The 14,663-nt window shown below is 34.9% G+C and overlaps 1 protein-coding gene across 1 annotated transcript in view; it reads left to right on the top strand.

Annotated features, from left to right (window-relative positions):
* The window catches only part of LOC117419655 (protein O-mannosyl-transferase TMTC1), an 88,167-nt gene that overhangs the window by 27,159 nt on the left and 46,345 nt on the right, over nucleotides 1-14,663 (top strand). Inside the window, exons 5-7 of the mRNA XM_034032637.3 lie at nucleotides 3,447-3,528; nucleotides 6,835-6,938; nucleotides 9,502-9,691. Of these exons, the coding sequence (XP_033888528.1) occupies nucleotides 3,447-3,528; nucleotides 6,835-6,938; nucleotides 9,502-9,691 (376 nt within the window). The remainder of the gene's footprint in view (nucleotides 1-3,446; nucleotides 3,529-6,834; nucleotides 6,939-9,501; nucleotides 9,692-14,663) is intronic.

Below are 14,663 nucleotides of genomic sequence, written 5' to 3'. Positions count from 1 at the left end.
GCTTATTAAATTTGTGAATTATCTGTTTATCAATTACTCTTAATCTGAGAGAGAGAGAGAGAGAGAGAGAGAGAGAGTAATAGATGGGCTTCAGTGAGTTACAGGAAAATAATTCCATCAGGGTTTTTTTTATAATACACGGATACCCTTGTGATGCTAATATTAAAGAAGAGGTCCAGCAGTACAGTTGAGTTTTTTTTAAACGTAGTATTTCAGTGCTGTACAGACGTTCTATGTCGTTATCCGTTAGTGCTGCAGCTTTATTTTTGTGATTGCCTTTGTCTTGTTTTAATTTCCATTCCTCTCCAGTTTCTCTGAGATATGAATGTACCAGCTTTACAACTTTTTTTTTGTTTTGTTTTATATAAAGTATTCTCATTTTGATGATCATTAATGAACATTTCTGTACAGTGGGTGTTGTCGAGTGATTGAAAATTAGACATTTTGTGTTTGAATTGAAAGTGATGGTCTCGAGGAGTCGAATGGGTCAAATTCAAGTATGTTTTCCTCTAGAGGAATGATCACTTTCTGATGTCACTCCTGTCGTATTATGCCTTTTTTTTCGAATGGCTCAGGATGCAATATATAAAACCAAGTATGCATGCTACACAATACCATGCAATTTTCTAAGTGGTTTTATATTGTGTGCTGCATGCCCTTATACAAGGAGATGCTCCAGCAACTTTGCGCTTGCTCGCTTGTCATGTAAGATTGAAATTTTCTTAGCAACACACTATTGTGTGATTCACAGGGGAACCAACAAGCAATAAAATTCCAGCTACATATAACAATATCTAACCAGTAGGCAGGAGAGTAGCCAGTAACACGCTCCGTTGTGGACACAATCATACCTTTGGTCTTGTAAAACAATATCATGTGACGCAGCAATGTATTAAGATACATGTCAGTGATCTGATTGGAAATTGTCCTATTGAATATACCCTTCTCCTGTTTGTCACCAGTGCAGCTATTTAATCATTTTCAGCTAAAAGAGACAGAAAATGCGTGAATATGTTGAAACCACATCCTTATACAACTCATCAGTAAAACTTAAGGAATGAAATGTTATGTATAATATGGGAAGGGGGTGTGCTGAAAAATAACTATATTTATGTATTGCAAAGAACATTTTTGCATTTGCCTGTTGATGATTTTATTGTTATGGCCACCCATACTAATGAGTGTCTGTCCATATAGATATTACTGTGTCTTATGTGACCCATCCACGACCACAAAGGACGTTGCTGCAGTAACTTGAGTACAAAACAACTTGAACCTTTTGTCTAGAACTCCACTATTTAAAAGAAGTTGGGTCACAAGATGTATCTCGTATACCATTTAAGCTGGCAACTTCTTATTTTTAGTGTTATGGAAACTCCTCTGGACAAATCTAACACCCTTCACTTTCACATCTGACCTAATATGGCTGCTATAATGAGGTCATGTGACTTTTGTCACATGTTACAGTTGTATACACTTTGAGTTCTTGTCTTCGTGTTTGGTATGCAGCTGTATTATTTTATGTTCTTACTTAAGTTCTATTACCAATGTAAAAAAGATCAATTTTGCTGCTGCATTACATTAACCTCTATCAATATCATTGAAAAAGACCACATGCTTTGACATTGGGTCTTTACAGTTGGTACAGAGATGTATTCTTTGATTCTCTCAATAAAGTCCCATTGCAGGTGGTGTCCAGTGAACATTGTTTTAACCTCTGAACATATTAATGATACAGACCACTTGCTTTTAATCTGTGTTTTTACAAGCTCCATTATATGATTCTCTCAAAGTCATTGCAGGTGGTGTACGGTACAGCTATGGCCATATGTTTTGCATCAGAATTAAATCATTTTGCTTCATAAAGTCAAATGAAACCTGCTGAATTACAGTTATGTTAACATATTGAATTGTAGTTTTACTTAACGGAAAGCTGTCAATTTTAAAATGTGACAGTTCGAAATCTAACATGAAATACTGAACTTCTGTTATGGCTTCCGGTAGACTTTTGTAATGTCATTTTGTATTTTTTTAAATTTTTTATTACATGATAAATAAAAAATCTACATAGTTGTGTGTTTTTTTTTTTTTTTGTTTTTTTTTTTAATGATGTCTCAATACTAAAATTCTAGGTGATGCAAAACTTTTGACCATATGTAGACATGAACCTTTTCACCAACACATTGTTTTAAATCACAGGGTAGTAATCATTTGACTGCATGTTTACAAACCATTCAATATGATAGGGCATATCCCTTGATTATGCTACCAGAGATTCTTTGTTTTTCTTTACATTTGTTTTTTATCTAAAGTATGACTGGATAAAAAAAATACTAGGTTGTTTGGATGTATCTGTTTTAAATACAACTTGACACTGTGTCATTGCACCTTTCTCTTAAGGTAAGTCGTTCTATCTATGTTTTCTGTTGTATAACCAAGTAGGGCTGGATTGTTGCCTGATCCGGAACCTCCATAATAACACTTAGGTTTCCCTTTCTGTTGTCAGAGGGCAAAACTTTTCTGTTCCATTTCAAAGCCCAAGGGGATTTTGAGTTTCCTGTTACAAGCCACCTCTCACAAAGCTTCAATTTAGGTTTGTTTTTTTTCAGAAAGCCGGCCAGCATTACCTCATTTCTAATACCTCTTTTTATTGTAAATAGTTGGTATTGTGTTGTGTTTGAATGGTTTAATGCCATATGGTGCTGAGCAATCAAATGTCCATTTATAAATCTCTTTTCTGATATTTTTTCCGGGAGCTTAATTTCAGTCTTACTGCAGTTTTGTTATGTTTTCCATACCTTAGTAATATTTAACATTTGCAACGTGCCTCAAAAGGATAAAAAAATGAACAAATATTGTTTAAGATGGACTATAAAAAAAAAAAGCCAAACCCATAGCTACTTATGTATAAAAGTACAAGCCTTATTCTGATTATCTTTATGGGTTCTCTATGTAGCCATAGAGCAGTGATGTTTGTCACAACAAGCCAATGTGTTAACCTGGCAGTTTGGGTGCATTGAGGTAGTGATCAGCAACATAATACAGTACATCTCTATAATCATAATACAGTACATCTCTATAATCATAATACAGTACATCTCTATAATCATAATACAGTACATCTCTATAATCATAATACAGTACATCTCTATAATCATAATACAGTACATCTCTATAATCTCTGTAAAGTAAATAAAAAGTTTGTGGCCACTCTGATGGCATAACTCTTGAAAGATTAGTTCCAAGTTAACCCGCGTAATTTCTTTGTGTTGTAATTTGGGACTCAGTCTGATGATTATATTGAGGCATGGAATAGTTTGTTTGCCAGCGTGAAGATAATTTACCTCTAGCCATAAGCCAGTTTGGTGTTTTAAAAATACCCAGAAATGATTTTGGATAAGTATGTCTTGATTTCAATTAAAAGTACTGTTTCTCTCTCTATCCAGGTATATGTCTTCTGCCAAGATTAAAGATCTCTTGAGAGTGTCTGGACCATTTTTTAAAAGAGCCGCTGTTGTTACTGTCTACGTAAGTATGAGAGGCTACAGATTGACCATTTTTACACATCACACGCACACAACTCATTTTTAAATTCTATTGATGCAGCAGCTATTTAGTGTGACTTATCTCGCTAAAAATGGCATGTCAGTGTGAAGCATGCTAAACCTGCTGTGGCCCACATTTCAGATGGCACACCTTGTTGACCAATTTCATTTCACCATATCAGTTTGATTATTTCCATTTCCCAAAGCTAGTTTAAGAATGAAAATCAGGCAGTGCATGTGAATCTCCTTTAGTGTATTTCAGTCTATAAAAAACATTTAAAACACCCCAAAGGGTCCTGTTCTTGTAATGTTTTAATTTACTCAAGAATCAGTATTTAGATCTGCCACCACTTGGATCATTTGAATAGATAGATTTCCAAAGGACTGACATTATTGCCCAGACTTTGGTGACAGTAATATAAGGACATACCAATACAGTATATGGGCGCTTATGACTCAAAAGAAGGGAGATGTTTCCTCACATTATAGATACATATATTGTAATGTGGTGTTTGGGTGGAGACAGGAAGTCAAGTGAAGCAGAACCAATAACATTGCTGAGAAGAAAGACAGGAGGAGAGTGTCGTTTTTCAAAAAAGCAACTGGAGTAACAGGAATATTACAGAGTGAGGGGATTTACACTGAAACATAAGATGGTTGCCATTAGAAGACTAGGAACAAGGTGAATACAATTTGGATCACAAACAACAAAAAAAGCAGTTGCTGAACCACTGTGACAACCACTCTCATCATTCATACAGGTCACATACAGTACTGAATTAATGTGGTATTTCAAGGGACTTCAAAGAGATGGAGTATTGAAAAATACATGAAGAGGGATACCCAGTGGTGTTCAAAATCATTTTGTTGGAAAATGCGTTCTTTTTTCATTTTCTTTCTTTTCTTTCCTGTGATCTGACATTGGCTACGGTTGAAAAAAGCTGAAAGAAATTGGAGCAGCTACATCAGGCATTCTCTGTTTAGTTCTTGGCCCTGTAGCACCATTGGCACAGTTTGTTCCCACCCCAAAAATAGAATTCCTTATTTTTGGGAAAAATATCAAAAACAAGGTTTCAATCCCCAGTTCCGTAAAAAAGAGACAAGATATGCTTGGAAATGAGATGTTGCATCTCTGTGGACTATACTGCTTTACCCTGAGAGGCTAATTGTAGTACAGTATTACACACAGTACTGTATGATTCAGTACTCTGTAGCATATTGCGTTTACAATCCATCCTTAAAAAAAAACAAAAAAACAAAAAAAACAGTTTCATATATGATACATATTTGACAAATCTTTAATTTTGTGTTTCGTACAAGGAACAGAGTCTTTAAATATATGTACAGTTGTTAGAATAATCAATTGAACAATTAAGAGCATAAATGATATCTTGTGGAAGGTTTATGTTGAAAACATAAAGCAGTAATCACTTGAATCTGCTGGTGTCTGAAGAACCTGTTCTCCGTGAATTTCATTTGTTAAAGGTTTGTGTTTAAATACAATTAAAATAGTACCGCCCTGAGAACAAAACTTTTTCTTTTTGCAACGGTTCCTTTAAAGCAACATTCCTCCATCCAGAAAGTGCTCTTTAATTCTTCAATGATGAGATAATGTAGTACTGTTGTGACCCATAATGAATGCATTCTATTGTTTTAAATTGGATGCAATTTAAAGCATCCCAAAGGATTTTGTGCTGGTGCTGAAACAAGACTGTATCTGCATGTTAAATTCTGTCTCCTCTGTACTGCTAGACTTTAAGGCTGCTATTCTGATTACCATCAGACCATTGAAATGAGTAATTCAACCAGTCTGTCTGCAAGTGCACTTTTAAAAGCTCCACAAAGTACGGTTAAGGTATTAAATATATAAAAAATGCATACTCTACATATGCTTATTTATTTATTTTTCTTTTTAAACATAGACTTTTTGACACAGTATTCAAACCTGCTTTATCCTTTATTCATTAAAGGAAACCGTTTACATTTTTTTATTGATTCTCACAAACTCATGATTCTAGTCATGATTTGAACCCTTTGCAGATCACTGGACTTGATGCGCATTCCTGCCTGTTCTAAACACATTTCCCAGAATGCCTTGGGTTTAATTTTCAAGTGTTTTCATGTTTTTATTAATGACAAAATGTCTTCGTTATTATCCTGTTAAGATAAAAAAAAAAAAAAAAAACTTGGCAAGGAAGACACTGATATGAAGTATTGCTGCTCCAACAAATGTCCTGATGAATTTCAATGGGCTGCAGTCAAGCGAAGTGGAGAGTGTCCCAATGTAGACATTTGTTACAACAGTCATGTTCGAGATAGGAGAGATTAGGGATAGGAGCCTGATTTTTTAATTATTTAATTCCTGAATGGTTTTTGTAAAATGTGCCTCTGCCAGAACACGTTTCAAAATAAAACAAAACCGCAACGCACCTCGCCGTCATAAATAAATAAAAACATAAACAAACAAACAAACAAATACAAAATAACACAGGGGTGGAGGGGGAAACCCTGTTCTAAAAATAAATAAACAGAACACTGTACAGGGCTCCTTGCCCTGTTACAGCACCATTTGTCAAAATACAAGCAAAAGGGTTATTCCATGAAAATGATACTCATGGCAAGACCAAGATTGCAAGTTAATATGCTACACAGACATTTCAACTTGAAAAAGTCTTGAGATTTTTATATGTCTCTTTAGAAAGCTGCAGTGTAAAAAAAGAGTTGATAAGTGTACAGTACTACACATGCAACATATACATTTAATTGGATGGCTTTTTATTTTATTTGGTGTACAAAACAGTACATAAATATCAGTTTTAAACAATATTAAACACAAACAAAACTAATTGTGAAAAAAAAAACATTTACAGTACAAGCAATATTAATTGTGACAATAACAACAATGTAAATGTGGCTTTATACCTGATGCACAGATTCCTGTTTTCCTTTTTTCCTGCTTCTATTAGGTTTAGTTACAATATTTCCCTTTTATTATTATTTGTTTTCAACTGTAAAGGCATACTATTTCAGATTTTGCAATATTGCTTGACATTATAATTTCCACTCAGAATGGGTCCCAGTTAAAGCATATCTTTTTTTTTTTTTTTTTTGATTAATACAGTTTTGCATGTGCCGAATACAGGTTTCCAAATTAATTTCTACAGCCGTTCCACCTAGGAGTCTAATGTCATCGTCTCTCAGAGTTTTAGCAAATTTGGTTCAGTTCTAGTATGTGTATGAACAGATGCTGCCCAGTTATAATGTAGATGCTTATTCCTCTTTCATGCAGGTGTTTGTTATCATATTCTTTCGCCTGTGGATGATGGGAGGATCGATGCCTTTATTCTCTGAACAAGACAACCCAGCATCGTTCTCTCCACACCTACTCACAAGGTAACATCACTCACTTTAGAACTATACTCTGAAATATAGGCCTCCTGGCCTGGAGGCTGGCAGCTGTGTGTAGAAAATAACCAACCAGCTTTTCGTTAACTCTGAACAGAGTACCAGCTTTGAAATACTCTTCTCTTCCTGAGTGGTCATTACTGTAAAGCTTCTATATTATTATTATTATTATTATTATTATTATTATTATTATTATTATTATTATTATTATTATTATTATTATTATTAATAAAGATAAATTTGGATTTGCTCATGGTTGCACCAAGTTTAGAGTTTTAATTAAGTGTATTGACTGTCTAACTATCATTTATATATTAAGGAAAAGAAATGCACAAACCCCTTCAGGGGTGATTTATTTACCCACTTATTAACTTGACAAATGGTGATATTACCATCTGCCACCTTTTAGATCTTTTAAAATAGACCTGGATTGATATTGATAAGATCTCATGTATGTAGTTCTTTAGACCTGGAGTGATACTGATAAGATCTCATGTATGTAGTTCTTTTAGACCTGGAGTGATATTGATAAGATCTCATGTATGTAGTTCTTTTAGACCAGGATTGATATTGATAAGATCTCATGTATGTAGTTCTTTTAGACCTGGGTTGATATTGATAAGATCTCATGTATGTAGTTCTTTTAGACCTGGATTGATATTGATACAATCTCATGTATGTAGTTCTGTAGTTCTTACTATTCAGAGCATCAGTTGCATGAAATTGGGCTGTTTCTTCAGGTGTTCATTAGACTGCTTTGACTCATTTCCCCGTGCTTACATTAAGTCATTGGAGCAGAATGCATTTTTTACATCTTTGGGTGGCTGTTTTTTGGTGCCAGGAAACAATGAGAGTTCATTTAAAGACAGATTTTAAAATAAGCAACTCCTAGATTCAAAGTATTGGTCTGATTGGCTACTCGACATTGTACGTATATGTTAGTGGCTGGGGACCCCCATAAGATTGGGATAAAAAAGTACTAAAGAAAACATTAGAAACAGGGAGCAATAAGAGCGAAATCCTGGCTAAATCATAGATATCCGTAGGAAGTATTTGTGTAGATCTGTACGTCAACACACATTTATTATTTTTTCTAAAATCCCAGGACCTTAAATTATGCAGTTCTAATCCACCATTTATAATCAAACCGATGGATTTCCTTAACATCCACATGTGTTTCACATATTTTACTGCCAACGTATTATACAGACATGATGTCATTCCACTTCAAGTAAGCAGGAAAACAGTCTCTCTCAATTAGAAAAAACACCTACCATTTTCTTTCGGTCTTGTTTTTGCACATAATACTATATACAGTACTATTTAAAGTATGTACAGTGGTTACAGTGTTACCTTAAAGAAATACATTCTAGTTCATTTTGAAAGGTAATAAGACAGTGGCACAATAGGTCACAGTTTTTGTAGCTGGGGGAAAGCGTATTTGGACAATAATTTCAAGCAGTAAAAGTGTCTTAATATTTATTTGATTTAAATATGAATATTGTAGTGGTTAGAAGGAAGTTCATCCTCCCTTCTAACCACTTGACCAAAGGGTCTTGGGCAAAAGTACATTATGAAATAGGTTGTCTAATGCTGTAATGGTAACGTAATGGATGTACCACAGCACCATTTTTGCAAAGTGTATTTAAGCTGAAATATTTAATAAACGTTTTTTTTTATTGACCTGACAGTTATTTTGATTTTAGAACCTGACATTTTTTTTTAAACTGGTACACCTGCACACAAAAAGTAAAATGTATTTCCAACATTTTGGTTCATTTAGTCCTGTGCATTACAAACAGGCATTGAAAGAGAACTCATTACGGTTATCAGTGTCATGCAAGACCAACTGCAAACAATTGTTTTGTGCTGGGGGCTGAACTTGCATCAGAGGGCATTTTTGGTGGTTGGATCATGAAGAGAATATCAATGCAAACATCTACTGTATGACCTCACTATTGTATAACACACTATTTTTCACAACTGCCAGGAAATTCTCAAATAGAATTATTTTGTTCGCCGTTTAAATTTGTTATTACAGTAAATTAGATAAAATATATATTACAGATTCCTGTATTATTGTTTCTAATTACAGTATATAACCTGTGCTCATTTTGAATTGCATATTTATAATCAAACTGATTTATGTTAGACTTGACCCCCTTACTGTAGTATGTTTTGAAAACCAGGGAATGTTAATCATTTTACTTTAGTGTATACAATTTTTCCACAGCGATAACACAGCTGCCTACAATATATGAATGTTGTAGATTTAAGGTGGAGCTCTATTTTAATGATCTAAACTGGAGCCAATCGAACAACCGGCAACCTTTAACTCCATGTATCTGGTGTTTTTCTAAATACATTACAAATGCAGTCTTCTATGTGTCAAGATTAACATTTTTAAGGCCGGTCTATGGATCATTAAATAGACCCTTTTTATATTGCTGCACCGAATTTAAACCCATGTTCATGTAAGTCTTTACAGGAACAAGTCATTACAGGAACAAGTATAAAATAATATGTGGCATTTCTCCTGTTCTGTTTTTAGATTCCTGACTTACTCATACCTTCTGGCCTTCAACGCCTGGCTTCTACTGGCTCCGATTGTGCTGTGCTACGACTGGCAGGTGGGGAGTATCCCACTGGTGGAGTCTGTGTGGGATGTTCGAAACATAGCGACAGTCCTTTTTGGAGTTGTGATGATGTGCTTGTGCCTACATTGCCATACATCATTGCAGGTAATTCTTTATTGATTTATTTATTTTTTTACCCTGATAATAATCGGGGGGGGGGTGGGGGGTGGGAGAGCCCTTCTTGTATTCTGTACTTTAAGCACTTGGCTACTGTAAAGTATATAAAGTACTGTATATGATTCAGACAGGGATATGATTGTTATAGTTCATGATTTTTACATTATAAAAGGGTTTCCAACATGATTGGCCGTTTTTTAAAAAAAGCATTTTGGAGGTATTTGGCCAGCGGTAATGTTTTGCCAAGTTTCATTTTCTATGAAGTAAACACTCCATTTTATTAGTCTTTGAGTTGCTTAGAGGGTGAGATTTTTTTTTTCTTTAATATCGTTCCTTCAGCAACCTGAACAGCAGCGATCAGTTTCATTTCAGTTGATTTAAAATGTCAACCATCTATTTTGTATAATGGGATGTGAATTTGAGTCTTCCAGCCTCCCACTTAAAATAATGAAAGCAGCACAAATTCATAGGTTTCAATAAATTCCCCCCCCAGTCGACAGCTAACCATTGTGAGAGTAGGAGCTGTGAAGAAGCTGTTATTAGCACTGCTAAGGGCCAGATGAATAGTATTATGTGGTAGCTTTTAATTTAGATTAGATAAGAAGAGTCGGAGAGATTTGATTTGTTTGTACTTGGCATGGACAGATCAAGCTGATCTAATGCTATCTCGTCTTAATTTGTTATATATTTAATTTTTATTTGTGACTGTTTTCTGCCATTATAGGACATACTTGTTGGTGTATCTGACTAAAGTCACAGAATGCTAACAATTTAAAACCAGTTTTCAGTCTTCAAGCCATTAAAACAGAAGATGTGAATTTATCAAAGAAAACCATACGTAGTTATTGGCAATGTGAGCTATCTTCTGGTGCTATCAAAAGGTGTGTTACATCCTCATTGATAACTGGGGTTCAAACTGTACAGTATTTAAGTATGTCCACCAAGACCACCGGCTGGACATTTAGTTCAAAGCATTTCATTTCATTAATGCAAAATACCTGGGGATTTTGTGGTACCTGGGGTAATGGTTTTATAAAAAAAAGGATTGATCAAGTGCAAGCATTCTGTGGTCCTAGGATCCTTATATCAAATGAATGTGTTGTTGCAAAAATGAGAAATGTATTATATATTTTTATTTTATATTAGGTCACCCACTGAAATATTGTTTTGAGTTCTTTCTCCAGAGGACCTTTACAATTACTTTGGTATTCAAGGCAGCAAACACCTGTGACAGCAGCCAGCTTAATTCTTAAAGGTTTTTTACTGTTTGAATACTCTGATTGCAAAACCCTAGGCAATATATTTAAAGCAGTTTACCCCCTGCTCCCTGATTTAAAGAAAGGTAATACTGTACCCCAGTTTACACTTTATTTGAACTCCTGCATATGTTATACCTAGGACTTCTGATTGTTCGGTTTTAAACGCTAAAAACCGATGAAACACATTGACTTGATCCTTTTAACCGTAAAAAACACTTTCCCAGTGTAGTTGGGCAATGTCCCTCGTTCCTGACTTGAATCTCACATTGATTTGTTCTGAATACTTTAAACCCACCCCACCTACTGAGTGGCAGCAAATTCCTACATTTTTTGGAGGATTGTAACACGGTTGCGAGATTTAAAGCTATATTACTGTTTGATAGGGAGTATTTACACATTATTGGAATTTAAAATAGAATTGCAAATTGTGGCGAAATGTAAAACACAAAAGCCCCAGTGGAATATGTCCGTGATAATAAGGATTTTGTTGTGGAAGAAAGCAAAGGAAAGAAGGTACAATTGAAGTGTACTGCTGAGTTACTATACATATTGTGACAGAAAAAAAACGTGTAACAATTAAAAACTAACCGAAAACAATAATTTCATACAGTATATATAGTGTTCCGCATTTCCGGTTTATACCGAGTTTTACTTATCCAGGGCTACTTATAATTGTTACAAGATATCACATTATTTTTACATACAATTACCCATTTATACAGTTGGGTTTTTACTGGAGCAATCTAGGTAAAGTACCTTGCGCAAGGGTACAGCAGCAGTGTCCCCCACCTGGGATTGAACCCACGACCCTCCGGTCAAGAGTCCAGAGACCTAACCACTACTCCACACTATACCCATTTTTGTCTACTTTCAATACTTTCATTGTACTATTTTATAGGAAATACACAATATTTTGATTAAAATGCTGTTTTATTTTGACTCCAACATTGCAATAATCAGCCTTACATTGCATCCTTGTATACAGCAGACACGTTTAGACGTCAGAGGATCAAATGACGTTCAAATTGGTTCACTGTTCACAAACACGTTATCATCTGATTCTGTTGGCCAGTCAAAGTCTGCTTGTTGTGCTGGGCATAGTAACTAGCTTGATAAAAAAAATAATAATAATTGAAATACTGACCCGAAAAAATAATATTTTGAGTTGATGAAAACGCAAATCAGTTTTATGAATATTCAAAAGAAAACACATGTTTCGAAGTATACAAAAAGCCAAATGGCAGAAGTGGGTCAGATGAGGCAGAGGATGCATAGCGCTGCAAATACTGCTGCATTGAGGTACATGTTCACACTGACAATAAAAGAACATACTGAAAAATAAGTGACACATCAAACTAAAACAAGAAAGTGAACTGAGAGACAAGCAATCAATTTCTGCGGCTTTTACACATGCTTTAATAAGAGAGAGCGCAGAATGACTGTGTTAATGAGTTTGCCAGAGTGCTGTGCTTTGCTGGACAGCCACTGTTTATTGCAGAGAGGTATGTATTGGCAGTGCGACAGTACAGTTCAGCAGCTAAAACACTGCCTAATGCCAACAATCTTAATCGTAAATATTGGACAGAAAATGATGATGCTTTAGTTGGTAAACTTATGGAATGCACTGATATCAATATCTTGGTTTTCTTTGACATTGTATGTAATTTAATTTCAGTTATCTATACAATCCCCTTTGAAATGCAACACTTTATAATATACCACTTTTTCGTCTTTTAATTCTAGTGTTATTCAAGATAATCGTGATGATTGAGTTAAAGAACGGATTCCGTTTATTAGATTTCAAGACCGCAAACTATTCTTCAGATGTAAGTGAAGAAATACAAATTTAATACATTGGGATAAGCAAATGTAAACAACATCTGTTTATTTTAATTTCTACTCACATCTTAAGAGGAGACTTTTTGAGGTCTTGAAAACTATGTTTGTACTGTATCGTATATAACAGATAATCTAATAAAAAGTATCACCTCAATCAATATTATTTATTATTTCATGACTCCAAAATGTAGTGGGAAGTGGCAGTGCACTTATTATTAACTTCTTTTGACTTTCAAGCATCATCTATTGCAGGGTCATCCTGAAAACAGAATGTGATCTGCATGCCGCCTAAACAAATGCAGTATCATACCTACTGTATTTTTCCAGCAGTTTTCCTGGAAAGTGCATTCAGTAGCTATGCACTTTAAATTGAGAACATTAAATATTATTATTATTATTATTATTATTATTATTATTATTATTATTATTACTAGTAGTAGTATTAATTGGTCATTTAGCAGACACATCAACAACTTCAGCTGCAGTCACTTACCATAGGACTTTGCTTGTTTTACGTCTCATCCGAAAGACGGAGCACAAGGAGTTTAATGAGTTGCTCAGGGTCACACACAGTGAGTCAGTGGCTGAGCTGGGATTTGAACCGGAAACCTTCTGGTATCAAGCCCTTCTCTTTTCCCACTGGACTGCTAGACCTCCCAGACTTGTAATGCAGTTCTGAATTCTTCCTAAATTGGTCTTCTCTGTCTAGCAAAGACTTCCAGTTTGTTTCACAGCCTGACGTGCACAGCATAGCTATGAACTCATGACCTTGCAGTGCTGCAGATATAAACTGGTGCTGTAATGTTTGGAGTCTTCAGAGTTCTGGCTGTCATAGAAAACCTTTTCTTTTCTTTTCCTTTGGGCAAATGGGAGTGGAGTAGAGGTTAAAAGTTCAGAATTGTCTTGATTGGTTCAAGTCATGTTTTGCAAGATACCTCTTGCCTTCAATTAACACAAATTTCTTTTCAACACAATTTAATATTGCTGCCAACATACTGTTGGGATTGGAGTGGAAAGGATTTTTTTTTATTATCTTTTAGAAATAATATAAAAATGGCACGCCCATCTTTTATATAGTGCTACAGTGTGCACAACACAATAAACTAATAGTTACACATTTAACCAGTGAATGCAGATTTGATTGATACTTAGCACTATTAATCCTAAAGCATGGAATAACCTGTAAGATAAGTGATAATGGGGGCAAGTGAAGAAATCTTACATGGCATGCAGATCAAATTGACATCTTATACTCTTAAAGATGCACTTATAAATGACTTGATTGTTGTTAAGTGTGAAGACATTAAATTATTAAATTATTAATCGGTATAGGGATATATTATTATTATTATTTATTTCTTAGCAGACGCCCTTATCCAGGGCGACTTACAATTGTTACAACGTATCACATTATACATTATTTCACATTATACAGATATCACATTATTTTTACATACAATTACCCATTTATACAGTTGGGTTTTTATTGGAGCAATCTAGGTAAAGTACCTTGCGCAAGGGTACAACAGCAGTGTCCCCCACTGGGGATTGAACCCACAACCCTCCGGTCAAGAGTCCAGAACCCTTAACCCCTACTCCACACTGCTGCCCTCTACTCCACACTGCTGCCATATTCTCACTGAATATAATTTTGAGATTTATTAATACAAGTTAGTACCATAGTTCTTGCCTGTTGTACACTTGTATTTGATAATGTCTCAATGTGCAGTTTTAAAAGAAACACATGTTATAGCAAACATGTATTTTCAATTTAAAGCCTAAAGTATAAAGCCAGAGACACTCTAGATGCAGCTGAGGTCTAGGTTAAGGTGCCCAGACATTCGTTTTTATAATGACGGTTG

The sequence above is a fragment of the Acipenser ruthenus genome, chromosome 14, assembly GCF_902713425.1.
Source record: "Acipenser ruthenus chromosome 14, fAciRut3.2 maternal haplotype, whole genome shotgun sequence".
Classification (NCBI taxonomy): Eukaryota; Metazoa; Chordata; class Actinopteri; order Acipenseriformes; family Acipenseridae; genus Acipenser; species Acipenser ruthenus.
This window is presented reverse-complemented; position numbering and strand designations above follow the sequence as displayed.